The sequence below is a fragment of the Marmota flaviventris genome, chromosome 14 (genome assembly GCF_047511675.1).
Source record: "Marmota flaviventris isolate mMarFla1 chromosome 14, mMarFla1.hap1, whole genome shotgun sequence".
Classification (NCBI taxonomy): Eukaryota; Metazoa; Chordata; class Mammalia; order Rodentia; family Sciuridae; genus Marmota; species Marmota flaviventris.
This window is the reverse complement of record NC_092511.1, coordinates 47,391,430-47,406,540: the sequence shown is the minus strand read 5'-3', so window position 1 is coordinate 47,406,540 and position 15,111 is coordinate 47,391,430. Positions and strand designations below refer to the sequence as shown.

General features: G+C 33.8%; 1 protein-coding gene across 2 annotated transcripts in view; it reads left to right on the top strand.

Annotated features, from left to right (window-relative positions):
• The window catches only part of Fancl (FA complementation group L), a 64,468-nt gene that overhangs the window by 48,192 nt on the left and 1,165 nt on the right, over positions 1–15,111 (top strand). For both annotated transcript variants that reach the window (XM_071601591.1, XM_027934461.2), the window contains 5 exons: positions 12,548–12,698; positions 13,004–13,087; positions 13,352–13,397; positions 13,504–13,585; positions 14,339–14,455. In XM_071601591.1, coding sequence (XP_071457692.1) covers positions 12,548–12,698; positions 13,004–13,087; positions 13,352–13,397; positions 13,504–13,585; positions 14,339–14,455 — 480 coding nt within the window. The remainder of the gene's footprint in view (positions 1–12,547; positions 12,699–13,003; positions 13,088–13,351; positions 13,398–13,503; positions 13,586–14,338; positions 14,456–15,111) is intronic.

The window sequence follows — 15,111 nt, the reverse complement described above, 5'->3', positions numbered from 1 at the left end:
GCATTTAATGCTCTCTCAAAAGTGATTTTAATTTACAGTTACTTAATGAACAGTGGTGTTGAACATCTTTTCATGTGCTTATTTATCATCCAGATATCTTTGTTGAAGTGCCTTCACATTTTTTTGCCTAAATGCCTGCATTAAAGGAGAGACACATCAAATTTATGGGTTGGAAGATTTATTGAATCTTGAGGCAAAATTTCTTCCAGTTGACTTTTTTTTTTTATTTTTTATTTATTTTTTTATTCTTTCAGTGGCTGGATCAGGTGCACCACAACCATTTCACCCTGACCGAGTGAAAGTAGTTTCCTTACTTCAGGTCAACCAGTGGTGGAAGTTATCCACATATGTATAAGTCTTCATGGCAACAATTAGTGTTGATCACAGGGCACTACAACTTAGTCAAGTTGACATTAAAAACCAAGAATCACAGTAGATAATAAAACTAACCTCTCTTTCATTGACATTTTTTCCTCAATTAGTTTTGCAAAACCTTAGGATGAAAGAACAAATTGTTAGTCATAAGAAGGGTTACTATTTTTGAAGAATTTATTTACCAATTTTCATTGAACTTTTATTAAAATAAAATTACTTACCTAAAAAAAAGAAGTCAGTTCTCTACATATTGATCTGTAGATTCAGTGTAACCCAAATCAAAATTTGAACATTTTTTACAAATTGAAAAATTATTTTAAAATTCATATAACAATGCAAATGACCTATGCAATAATTGAACTAATCCTAAAAAAGAACAAAGTGGGAGAACTAACCCTACCTGAACTAAAAACTTGTTAATCCACCTTTTTCAAGATAATGTGATACTGTCAAAAGGTAGACACACAGTCACCGAAATTGAAAATTTTAGAAATAAACTCATTCATATATAGATACCTGTTTTCAACAAACATGCAAGGACATTTCAATATAAGAAGGACAGTCTTTTTAACAACTGGTGATGAAACAATTGGATGTCTGTGTGTCAAAAAGAAGAAATTTAATAATAATTTAATAATATACCAAAATTAGTTCCTAATGGATCATAACCTTAATGTAAAACCTAACACTACAAAACTTCTAGAAGAAACATGGGAGAATGTGTTCGTAGCTTTAGGTTAGGCAGAATTTTCTTATTATACCATGAAATACAAAATTGGACTTCATCAAAATAAAAAATTTCTATCATTGAAAAAGGTACTGGAATGAAACAGAAAGACACACAGACTAAGAGAAAATATTTAGAAATTATATACTTGATAATGCACTTGTCTTCAGAATAGGTCAAGAACTCTCAAAGCTCAAGAAAACCCATATATTTCTAGTTTCTTAAGAATATATTCTAATTTCTTAAGGATAACTCTTTTATGACCATTAAAGCTGTATATAAATTGACTTTTTGTGAAAAAAGTTTCCAAAATGTACTTACTTAACTCAGAATTGAACTTCATGTGCCTGATGACCTTTGGCTAGGTGTCGGATGATTGCTTCCTAGTTCACTTTCTCTGCAACACTCTGAGCTACTTTGCTTTAGTCAGCTTCATAATGGTATGTGTTCACAAAACATCCCACCTCAGCTTTACCATTCTCATTTTTCTCTCTCTGACCAAAGGTACTTGGGGGAGCCACTAGGTATACATATGTGTGCAAACCTGGAAATGTAAGAAAATTAATCCTCCTAAAGGCAACTTGACCAGTGGGGAATGGAAGCCAGTAATAAATGCTTCTGGATTCTATTTCTGGGACAGGAATTCCTTAGAATTCTTTACAGCTTCTTGTAAAGCCACCATTGAGCACAGTGACTGGCCTGAAAACACACCCTTATTTTTGCTTTTCCTCCTGTCCAGTCCCCACTCCTACTCTCTTAGTTCATTTCCAACACACTTGCCTCAGATAAGCCTTTGTCTCAGGCTTTGCTTTCTGAGGGGATCTCATACTCAAATTGTCATTGTCATATGCTACAGATAAATATGGCATAGGACGTGTTCTAAATACAACACTCATACTTATAGCCTGGAAATTCACCTTTTAAAAAAATTCTGATGTTTGCTATGTGATTATTTGACTTGTTTTTCAGGACTGAACAAAACCTATGCAACTACATATGATTTCCTATGTTGTTTAACTTGGCACACCTTCTTTAAAATCAATTTATAAATCAAAGGCTGCACTAGGCTTCTTTAAAATGATATCCTTGACCCCAGAAAATTGTAATCTTCCTCACAATTGCTATCAACTTCTTTTGACTTGTAACCACAATTTAAATGAGTAGCAGTGGACTGTAGGCACTAACATTTTAGCTGCATTTATAGCTAATTTGTAGAATGAAAGAAAAGTGTTTCTCAGTATTTCAGTTATACTGAAATACAGGTACTACTATGTTTTGAAGAGTTTGGATCTAAGCATATAAATAATTCATCAATGAATTGATGACGTGGTAAGAAAAACCAGATCACAAACTTCTTTTACTAATGACACTTATTAGCTCCAGTCATGGAGCTAATAAGAAGAATTTCCTTTATTCACTGCTTATGCTTCATAAGCAATAATTAGAAAAAATGACACCTTTAAGGTCTGGGAATAATGATGTGGTTTATTTATTAAACATGAACATGAACAAAATAACCAACCTGGCCTTACCCTGCTCAGATATTGGGATACTTGATTTATGTACATGTTCCAGCATGAAAATTGGAAAGTGTTGCAAAAAGAGCCTGAGTGGGCTTTGGAGTAGTGGCTAGTTTTGGAATTGTAAAACTATTCAGGAAATAGAATAAGTCTTTGTTTTCTGTTAAAGTCATCATTTGATGATCTTTGGCCAAACTAACTTACTAATGGTTCATGATCTCAAGATTTAAATGGAAAAGTTATACTGAATGTATGGTTGATTTAGAAATCTTTTCAATTGTCTGTGTTCAGAAAATCTTAGTAAATCAACACAGGGATCCCAAATAACATTTGTTGTTGTTGTTGTTTTAATGGTAAAACCTATATACAGAGTAATCCAGACACCTGATTCAGGTGCAGAGAATTTCACTGTCTTAAGTGAACCCAATTTTGGAATGATTTATTAGTATCTTTATGCTTGTTTTCCAAATCATTTGGAGATGTCTTTTCCTCTAAAAATAGTACTTCGGCTTGGTGCTAAATACTTTAAGAGTAATACTTTGGCAGTGGCATACATCTGTAATCCCAGCAACTGGGAGGCTGAGACAGGAGGATCACAAGCTTCAAACCAGACTCAGAAACTTAGTGAGGCCCTGATGAATTAAATGAGATCCTGTTTCAAAATAAAAAATAAAAAGGGTTGGGGCTATAGCTTAGTACCCTGGATTCAGTTTGTAGTACCCTATTCCCCCCAAAGCAATACTTAGAATTCTTCTGACCTTCATTTTTTTACCATAGGAAGATTACATTCTGTATCAGGGGATAGCTCCTTGTTACACTTAGCTCTTGTGTGCCTTGTGCATGTAACATTTTAGAGGCAGTTTCCCAATTTCTCTTGTTCATTCAAAGCTCGCCCCCCCCTCCCCCGTTGTAGCAGAACCCTACATTAAAATGGACCCAAAAAAAAATCTATTGTGGTTGACCTTGAACATAGACCTTTGTTGCAAACCTTGAAGTAGTTGAAGTAAAATGTTTGTGGCTGCTCTTCCTTTTTAACCTTTTGGTATTTTCCAGGTTTCTCATAATGTTTCCTCTTTATTTTTTAAATTTTTAAAATATTTTGGTGGTAGGTATCTTTTTTTTTTTTTTTTTAATTTTTTATTATTGGCTGTTCAAAACATTACATAGTTCTTGATATATCATATTTCACAATTTGATTCAAGTGGGTTATGAGCTCCCATTTTTACCCCATATACAGATTGCAGAATCACATCAGTTACACATCCATTGATTTACATATTGCCATACTAGTGTCTGTTGTATTCTGCTGCCTTTCCTATCCTCTACTATCACCCCTCCCCTCCCCTCCCCTCCCCTCTTCTCTCTCTGCCCCCTCTACTGACATTCGTTTGTCCCCCTTGTATTATTTTTCCCCTTCCCCTCACTTCCTCTTGTATGTACTTTTGTATAACTCTGAGGGTCTCCTTCCGTTTCCATGCTTTTTCCCTTCTCTCTCCCTTTCCCTCCCACCTCTCATCCCTGTTTAATGTTAATCTTCTTCTCATGCTCTTCGACCCTACTCTGTTCTTAGTTACTCTCCTTATATCAAAGAAGACATTTGGCATTTGTTTTTTAGGGATTGGCTAGCTTCACTTAGCATAATCTGCTCTAATGCCATCCATTTCCCTGTAAATTCTATGATTTTGTCATTTTTTAATGCAGAGTAATACTCCATTGTGTATAAATGCCACATTTTTTTTATCCATTCATCCATTGAAGGGCATCTAGGTTGGTTCCACAGTCTAGCTATTGTGAATTGTGCTGCTATGAACATCGATGTAGCAGTGTCCCTGTAGCATGCTCTTTTTAGGTCTTTAGGGAATAGACCAAGAAGGGGAATAGCTGGGTCAAATGGTGGCTCCATTCCCAGCTTTCCAAGAAATCTCCATACTGCTTTCCAAATTGGCTGCACCAATCTGCAGTCCCACCAGCAATGTACAAGTGTACCCTTTTCCCCACATCCTCGCCAGCACTTGTTGTTGTTTGACTTCATAATGGCTGCCAATCTTACTGGAGTGAGATGGTATCTTAGGGTGGTTTTGATTTGCATTTCTCTGACTGCTAGAGATGGTGAGCATTTTTTCATGTACTTGTTGATTGATTGTATGTCCTCCTCTGAGAAGTGTCTGTTCAGGTCCTTGGCCCATTTGTTGATTGGGTTGTTTGTTCTCTTATTGTCTAATTTTTTGAGTTCTTTGTATACTCTGGATATTAGGGCTCTATCTGAAGTGTGAGGAGTAAAGATTTGTTCCCAGGATGTAGGCTCTCTATTTACCTCTCTTATTGTATCTTTTGCTGAGAAAAAACTTTTTAGTTTGAGTAAGTCCCATTTGTTGATTCTAGTTATTAACTTTTGTGCTATGGGTGTCCTATTGAGGAATTTGGAGCCCGACCCCACCGTATGTAGTTCGTAGCCAACTTTTTCTTCTATCAGACGGCGTGTCTCTGATTTGATATCAAGCTCCTTGATCCATTTTGAATTAACTTTTGTGCATGGCGAGAGAAAGGGATTCAGTTTCATTTTGTTGCATATGGATTTCCAGTTTTCCCAGCACCATTTGTTGAAGATGCTATCCTTCCTCCATTGCATGCTTTTAGACCCTTTATCAAATATAAGATAGTTGTAGTTTTGTGGATTGGTTTCTGTGTCCTCTATTCTGTACCATTGGTCCACCCGCCTGTTTTGGTACCAGTACCATGCTGTTTTTGTTACTATTGCTCTGTAATATAGTTTGAAGTCTGGTATCGCTATAGGTGGTAGGTATCTTAAAGACAGTCTGTTTTACATCTTTCTTCCACCACGCCAGAATTTTAGTTGAGAGGCTTCAGCATTATGGTAATGGATTGTGAGCTACTTTTCTTCTTTATGAGAGACTTTATTGTTTTGGGCCTTCAGCCCTATAGATGTATATGTATGGGTTTACTTGACCTTTTTCTGAAGTTAGTTTCTATTGTCTTCTCAAATTTTTCTGGTCTTTTTTCGTTCTATTGTATTTCTTTTAATCGTAGCACTGTATGTATGTATGTACACTGTAAGTATGTGAATTCTTCAGTCACAATGCTCTGAGTATAAATTTTGGGTCTTTAGTATATTTAGTCCTTATAACTGCTTTGCTATTCCTGCTAGAAATTTGTGGTTCTAAACCTATTTCAAAAATTCAATTTTGAGGGGAGATTGCAATCTTTGCTGTATATTTTAGAAAATAATAATCACATAATACATTTTGACTTAAATATGTGGAGACCGTAAAATATAACGTAATCTAAATATTTTTATTTCTACCTAAAAGCTAATATTTTTATATGAAAGTTCTTTTGATCAAGATAAAATATTACAGTAAATCAAATATACATTATATTTAATAGATATGCATTTATATATAATTTGACAAAATCTGTTTACAAATGAGAATTTGAAATAAATGGGAGTACATTATAGTAATTGGCATCTTAAAAGGGAATATGGATTCTTTAAGTGGAAAGCATTACTTTATGGATTTTCAAACAGATTTAGAATTCTTGACTTTTAGGCCTGGAAGTTACATTATAAGTTATCTGTTGCACACCTACATTTATAATTACAGTTTTTAAAGCTTTAGAGAGGCTAAGCATATCTCAGATACCTCATTACTTCCAAGATTAGAGCTGTGACTTGCTTATGAACTGGGCATTTGTATCCTAGTATCAGAGACCTCAACATAATCCTATTAGTTTTACTGACAACATATTTTTTGGTATATTACATATATCATGAAATGAAAGGATGGCTATCTGACCTTTTATATCTATTTTTACCTAGGCTTTTTTATGATTATAAAAATAATGTGTTATTGTAGAAAATAAAAAGTACAAACAAGAGTATCAAAATTGTCATTATAAAGAGCGTTAGGTTGTTTTTTAACCACACTAACCAGGGGCTAATGAAGAAATGGAATAAAGTAATTAGAACAGATTCAGAACAAAACTACTGTTGATTAGTCTGGAGTAGATTAAGGTCATGGATCAGGGTCCCATAGGACCTGCAAAATGTTTGTCTGTTTACTGAGGTTCTGTGATAAAGTAGTGACTAATAATGGGAGTCTGGTGAGAAAAGAGCCAAACTCTGGGATTGAGCTGTTATTGAAGGAAAAGCTACTTCAGAGAATACATATTCCCTATCCAGTGTACTTTATTTATTTATTTTTTTTTCACCATCATCTTCTAACCCTGAGACTGTTCTAATTTCCTTTGGTTACCCTAAAGCTTTGCAGTTAGAGAAATAATGCCTAAACTGAGGAGGTTAATTTTATTTTTATTTTTTATTTTTTTTTGGTACCAGGGATTGAATTCAGAGTCACTCAGCTACTGAGCCACTTCCCCAGTCCTATTTTGTATTTTATTTAGAGACAGGGTCTCACTGAGTGAATATTTTTTATTAGATCATGCATATTTTGTCTTTAGGGAATTCTCCCATTATCCCCCAGTTTAATATTTTTATCTGTTCATTTTTATTCTCCTTATTGATTTGATCAATAATCCCTTATATATTAATGGTAGCAATATTTTCCCTAATATAGTACAGTACATCCTGTTTTCCATTTCCTTTATTGGGCTGTGAACTTACAATAATGTTTTACAGTAATGGCTACAAAATTGAAACATTTACTATTTAATAAACAATTAGTGGGGTTTTTTAATGTTTATTTTTTAGTTTTAGGTGGACACAATGTCTTTATTTTACATTTTATGCAGTGCTGAGGATCGAACCCAGTGCCTCATGCATGCTAGGCAAGCGTTCTGCCACTGAGCCACAACCCCAGCCCACAATTAGTGTTTTGTATACATTATCTCATTCAGATCTCCTGAGGAGTAACACTGTTTCCATATTATAGAACTGCTGTGGTTTGGATAAGTGTCCCCCCAAAGATCCATATGTTAAAGGCTTGGTCCCTAGGGCAGCACCATTTAGGAGGTGGAGCTTTTTGGGAGGTCCATAGGCCACTGGTAATATGTCCTTGTTGGGAATTGTTGGGGCCCAGGCTGCTGCTGCTTTCTTTTGGTTTCCTTGCAGTGAGATGAGCATTTTGCTCTACCACATGCTCCCTGCCATTGCCATTTGGCACCCTTATTAGAGGCCCAGAAGTGATGAGTTTGCCTGATTTTGAATTGGAAACTCCAGAACTGTGAAATGAAGTAAATCTTTGCACTTGATAAGTTATGTTATGGTTTGGATATGTAATGTTCTCCCAAGGCTCATGTGTTGAAGGCTTGGTCCCTGGTGCAGCATTGTCCAGAGGTGGGGCTTTTGGGAAGTGATTAGATCGTGAGACCTGTGACCTCATCAGTGGATTAATCATTGATAACTGCATGGACTACGTAAGGTGGTGGAAACTGGGCACATGGAACATGATTGGACCAAGAGGTCACTGGGGTCTGTGTCCTCTACCACTATATCATGTCCCTGCTGCCCCTTCCCACTTCCTTCCCTGCTGTTGTGAGCTGAGCAGCTTTTCTCTGCCACACCCTTCTGCTGTGATGTTCTGCCTCACTTCAGAGTAATGGATCCAGCCAACTGTGGACGAAAACCCCCGAAACCATGACAAAATGATGACTAACATAGTTAATTAACACAAGTACTTTATTATAGTGACAGAAAGCTAACACAAGAAACTAAATGAGATTAACTAACTTGCTGAGAAATGCAACTGTACATGGTGGAGCTACGAATGTGCCTTGAGATTTGACTACAGTCTATGATCTTAACACAGTTTTTTCCCTTTTTTTTTTTTTTTTTTGGTACCAGGAATTGAACCCAGGGGCACTTAACCACTGAGTTACGCCCCCAGAACTTTTTTAGTTTGAGACAGGTTCTCACTAAGTTACTTAGGGCCTTGCTACATTGCTGAGGCTTGCCTGGGACTTGTGATCCTCCTGCCTCAGACTCCCAAGTTGCTGAGATTATAGGCATGTGCCACCACTCTTGCTCTGTATTCTTAACATCATCAGTATCTAGCATACAGAATAACACTTGGTAAACACATTATTTATATTTGCTGAACTGAATGTATTAGGTCAGAATTCATTTATGTAGTATTTACTTATTTAATTTTGTATTACTTTGTACTATAAATGAAGACTAGCTTTCTTCATTGCTTGACTCATAGTTTGTTGAATGTGGCTAAAAATTGAGAATTTTAAGTTGAAGATAAAGCATTTTCTTTGATATTTTATAAAATGAATTCTACTTTTACAAACTCATATAGTCCCTAATATCCCAAAATTTATTATAAAAATGAAATATTACTTATTAAAGTTATGATGAAAATGTTCTGAAGGATGCTTTTTTCCTTACAGGCTGGATTGCCTGAATCTTATACAAGTATGACTCTGGGACCATTTAAACTATAACAAGCATGGCTATTCATTGTTCCACCAGTGGTTCTCAACCTTGTCTGCATGTTAGAATCACTGGGGAAACTTTTAAAAGTCCCAGTGCCAAAGGCTGCTCTGAACTAAGATCAATTGAAAAGGAATGTCTGTGTAGAATATATATTAGTGTTATTTGAGTTATTCCTGTGTGATTTTTATTTTAGAGAAAGATGTGCTAATGGTATTTCAGTGGGTTTTTTTTTTTAAATTATATTCATAGTTGAAGGAAAGGGTGAATTTTACTAAAAAATTAGAGAATATATTTTTTAATCCTTTTAAGATTGTCTGATTAAGAATGCCTGTCATAGATATTTCATTTCAAAGATTATAATTTACTTATAGAATGAGCTTTTTTCCTAAGAAGACATGATTGCAAGTTTACTATTTAACCCTAATATATTTAAAAAGTTAATTATATAAATTTAGAAATTTATTTTAAAAGGCTAATTATTAAAATTTTTCAGTTATAATAAATAACTCATGCATAATTGATATAATTTAATATTTTAAAGATTCATTTCCCTTTTAATATTATATTATAAATGTTCAAACATACAGAAACCTTGAAAAAGTTTTATGATGAATACCCATATATCCATTATTTAGATTCTACACTTAACATTTACTGTACTTACTTTATTATATATCTTTACATTTATTCATCACTCTATCCATTCATGAAGCCATCTGATTTTTAGTGCCTTGCAAAATAATTTGCTAGTATTAGAACACTTTTTCTAAAATACATCAGCATGCAAACCTTTTACTTTGTACAATTTGAAAACAATGAAATGCACAAATCTGAAGTATACTATCAACCCAGTAAGTGGACACACCTGTGCAGTCCATATTCAAAATGCAGTATGTTCCATCCCAGGGTCCTATCCCTTCTAGTAAATCACCATTATTTTGATATTTTTCTGATAGCTTAATTATGCCTGTTCCAAACTTCATATAAACAGTAGCAGACAGTATATACTCTTCGTATGTAGGCTTATTTCACCCAGCATAAAGTTTTGAAATTTACCCATGTTGTGACATATATTAATAGTTTGCTCTTTTTATTCCTGAGTGGTACTCTGTCACTTAAATTTACTGGGATTTATTTATCCTTTTTTTCTATTGATGGGCATCTGGATTATTTCTAGTTTTGGGTTCTTGAGAATAAAGCTTTAGTAAGGGTTCTTGGGAACATAGCTGCAAAGAGCTTTCCGGGGGAAGTCTTGTCATGGACATATCTTTTCACTGCTCTTAGATTAGGCTTGTTAGGTAACAGGATATGGATGTGTTCAGTTTTTAAAGACATGCAGTTGCCAAATCTTTCCAAAAGCAATCAGTGCCATTTTACATGCCCACCAGGACTATGAGAGCTCAGGTTGCTTTACATAGCTGTGTTTTTGTTTTGTTTCAACTTAATGTTATCTCACAATTTGTGTTCTCACTCTCTCACCCGTTTCTGAACATTTTCTTTGATCCATTTTTCATTTTATTTTTCAGATTGCATATTGGCCAAAACAGTAAATCTTAAAACAGCATAGTAGTTTTGGTGAGATATGAAACTGCTTTTATTACAAAATGAGTTGCCTTTTTTTTTTATTTTGAAAAAAATAGTTTAGATAATTTCCCTATAAAATACTTATTGAAATATAACTAACTTTAATTTTACTTACATTATTCCTTATCATTTATGGTATGTGTGTGTGTTTATGAAATCTGATAATGGTTTTTAGGATTTAAAATGCACTTTTTCTATAAATACCAAGTGATCTCTAGTTTGAGGATTGTTTCCTTTTTTTTATGTTATTTTCTCTCACGTGCTTTTTTTTTTTTCTGTTATTGGCTCATTTCTTATTTTGAAGTATCTTATTTTCTGTTCAAAATGCAGTTAGAGGGGCTGGGGTTGTGGCTTAGTGGTAGACCACTTGCTTAGCACGTGTGAGGCACTGGGTTTGATCCCCAGCCCCACATAAAAAACTAAGTAAACAAAGGTATTGTGTCCATCTACAACTAAAAATATTTTTTTAAAACTACAGTTAGAATTTTATTTGTAGCTGCATGTAAGAGAAATGGACATTTGGAAATACTTTCAAATAAAATATTATGAAAACATTTTATGGGGAGAAATGAGAAAGGAAAAGACTGCTATACTGATTTAAAAACTAGTTACTTGGGAAGTTAGTTTTCTGAATTGCTGGATTTTTTCTTCCAAATTTGTAGGTATGATAGATCAGAAAAGACATTCTACCCTTAGTGTCTTAAAAAGTTATTTTCAGACATTAAGCTCTAGTTCCTACTCTTACTTTTTTTCTTTTGTGTGAAATAGTTGAACTCAGCTTGATGAAACTGAGCCATGAATTCATCTAACTATAAACACTGGTAGAAGTGATGACATGGAATTCGTTTTCCTTAAGCACCTGGGATGTGTAAAGAGTGGCTACTGTCTTTCTCTTACACAGGTTATGTCTTATTCTTGCATTGTTGGCTTATGTCACATTGGCCTAGTACACTTATACTATTTTAATTATGTTTCGCTTATTTGAAAGAGTAACTGCACCCTTTAATTCTTTTCAAATCATTTTACTTTTTATATAAAAAATGCTTAGAAAATAGTTGTGTCTTTTAAACATATCACATTATTTTATAAGTGACTTTGACTTTATTTAAAGGCTGGGCATGGTTGCGCACACCTGTTATCCTAGTGACTCAGGAGACCAGACAGGAGAATTGCAAGTTCAAGGCCAGCTTCACCAAACTTGGTGAAACCCTATCTCAAATAAAAAGGAGCAGGGATATAGCTTAGTGGTAAAGTGACCCTGAGCACAATCCATAATACTACCAAAGGAGCTGGGGCGGGGGGGGGGGAGTAAAAATAAAAACTTTTAAAAAATTGGTGGTGGCTTTTAGTGAAAATTTATTTAGGCTAACTCCCACAAGGGATTAATATCTTAAACACCAAATTCAGATGAACTAAAAGTTAAATCATGGTTATCTGAATTCTTGAAAAATATGTTAAACCTTTTTCGTACATTTTGCCTAATTAGAACTGCAAAGGTATTTCTTAATGATAAAGGTTGGTAGTTTTATAATAAAATGACAATGCTGTACTGGACTTCATTTTGTAGCACAAATATTTTCATATCGACATTTAGACACTATGCTCAATACATTAGATATATAGTATACATTAATGAAGTTGTTCATATGTTAATAATTACTGTGCTATATATGTCATAAAAATATGGGTTTAAAAATTTTTTTTCTCTATAAAGGATATAATCTATTGACAGAAAAAGAATCCTGTTAATGCTAGTGGAGATGAAGAGATGTAATACAGGGAGAGTTGTTTTGTTTGTTGGAGTCCACCTTCTAGCTGAAATGAAACAGAGCTTAAAATTTCTAAATTGAGGTATTTTGAGGGAAACATTATTTCCTATTGGTAGAGTGCCATATAACTTATTCAGCTTTCATCTTTACACAGGGCTCCTTAATAAGCATTCATAGTCAGTTTTTGGCAGCGTTAGAATCACTGAAGGCATTCTGGGATGTTATGGATGAAATTGATGAGAAGACCTGGGTACTTGAGCCAGAAAAACCTACCCGGAGTGCAACAGCACGCAGAATTGCATTAGGTAGGGAAAAAGATGATTAGGTTTTATTTTCAGGTGTTTAAAATTATATTTATTGGAACTTTTCTGTAACAGAATTGACCAGAATCCCAAGTTACTTACATTAGAAATTGACTGTTTTTTTTTTAAACTTGAGATCCATGAATCTTTACTGATGATCATGATTTCAAAATTACCTCTTTTAATAAAACATTTCGTTAATCTTTACTTGAGTGGGTATACAGTAAAATTGGCAGTCAGACTGACATGTCTTTGTTGGCTTGATGAACTGGTACACTTGTGAAAACTTTAATCTTCTTTTGTTCTAGGAAATAATGCTTCCATAAATATAGAAGTGGACCCCAGGCATCCTACTATGCTTCCTGAATGCTGCTTTCTTGGAGCTGACCATGGTATCAGAACTCAGAAATATTTTTAACAGAATCATAAAGTCCTTGGCTACCACTGTTAAATATAATTCTGAATTAGAAATAGTAATTACTTTAAATGAAAATTTCTCATTGTGAATTATATACTTTTAATTAACACCATGCATATGATTTAGGTTTTCAAGTCAAATAGTTCAGAAGTTTACTTTCTGTATCAAATGTGGCTGTATGAAATGAGAGAAAACCCTAAATTATTTATTTATTTATTTTTTGTTTTAATATCTGAAGTGGTAAAACCCCTGGGAATTAAGCTGAGCAGGAACATACATTTGTGGTAAGTATCTTGGCAATATATTAATTTGTCTATGATTTCACAAATTTTATAGCAAATATATGATTGTATATGTATGTATATGTTTTTTTTTTTTTCATGCTTTTAGGGATCCAGAAAATAGTCTATTACAAAATCTGAAAGATGTTTTAGAAATTGATTTCCCAGCTCGTGGTATCCTGGAAAAATCTGTAAGTTTTATCAGTGCTTTGATATTCCACATTGTGTTGCATAATTAAATTTAAATGCTTCTCTCAGAAAAATGAGGCTAACAGGGAGGGAATTAGAATAATGTTCTAACACAGACCTCTGAACTACAAATTTTTATATCAAAGAACTTGTTAACCTTTGGTGGTTTTAAATGTACTTTTTATCATGGTCTTCAGCAGCAGAGTGATTGACAGACGTTTATCATTAGAAATAAAGGGAAAAGTCCAAAATAGCTAATGAGATGTTTGGATCTTCTATATTATCTACTTATGGATAACTGAAGTATAGTTTCAGTTAACTTGATGTAAGTGTTTATGAAGGATGACAGTATTTTTTTTTAAATGAAAACTACTATTGCAAAGATAAAGAATTGATGTTCACATAGCTACTAAGGTTGTAGAATACTAAGTGGTGGTGATGTTTTTCTTGTAGTTATATAAATTTTTGAACCTTAGTTAGTAATTACTAGATTATGTCAATTCCCTTATTTACATATTATATAGACATATTCATGCGTATGGATGAAATCTCTAAGGCCCCAAAATGAAAGTTGGTACATATGTGTATATTTGAATGAAAAAGGAAATACTAAAAAGTACCTTTACTAGATGTTTAATATGGCAAGTTACTTTTATAAAAATGATATAAAATTTAATATTGTATATGTACTGTTTTTCCCTAATCTTACATATGCATTTTGAAGAAATATGCATATAAATATTTTTCTTTTGAAGGATTTTACTATGGATTGTGGAATTTGTTATGCCTATCAACTTGATGGTACCATTCCTGATCAAGTGTGTGGTAATCCCCAGTGTGGACAGCCTTTTCATCAAATATGCTTATATGAGGTAAAACTAAAAAATAATGGCAAGACTTTTTTTTTCCAGCTAATACAGCATAGAAAATATGCATATTTGAAATATATGAACAAATTTGTTTATTCAGTTGTGATCCCCTTTTGCCTTAATTTCTTTTACCAGTTTACTAGTAAATGAAGAGATGCTTAAAGTATCCAAGAAGGGAGAAAAATCTATCCAGAATATATTTGCAGACTTGTTTTTTGCATAACAGTTTAAGTTGGTGGTACATTATCCCAGTGCAAGCTCCATAGATTCATCCTGGTGGCAGCACTGAGGTGAGGGAATTAACACACGGTACAGTACCTTATTTTTCAGGCTGTACTTAACCATAGAAGAAATGCAACAATCACACTTTTCTGGTTAAAGATAGCATTCGGTACTATATACACCATACCAATAGAGACTTCAGATACAAACATCAATTTATATTACATAAATATCAGGTCTGATTATAGAACGCTAAGGGAACATGTGCTTTTGTAATACGAAATTTAACTTTAAAATATTGCTTTGTAATCAGTGGCTTGAGAATACAATCTTGGTGATTAAGACCACAGTGAGATTAAATTTTTGGAAGCTTATAGGATCTTTTGTGGCAGGAGTTCTTTATATTGATTAATGGATTTAGGGAAGGTATGTAAACC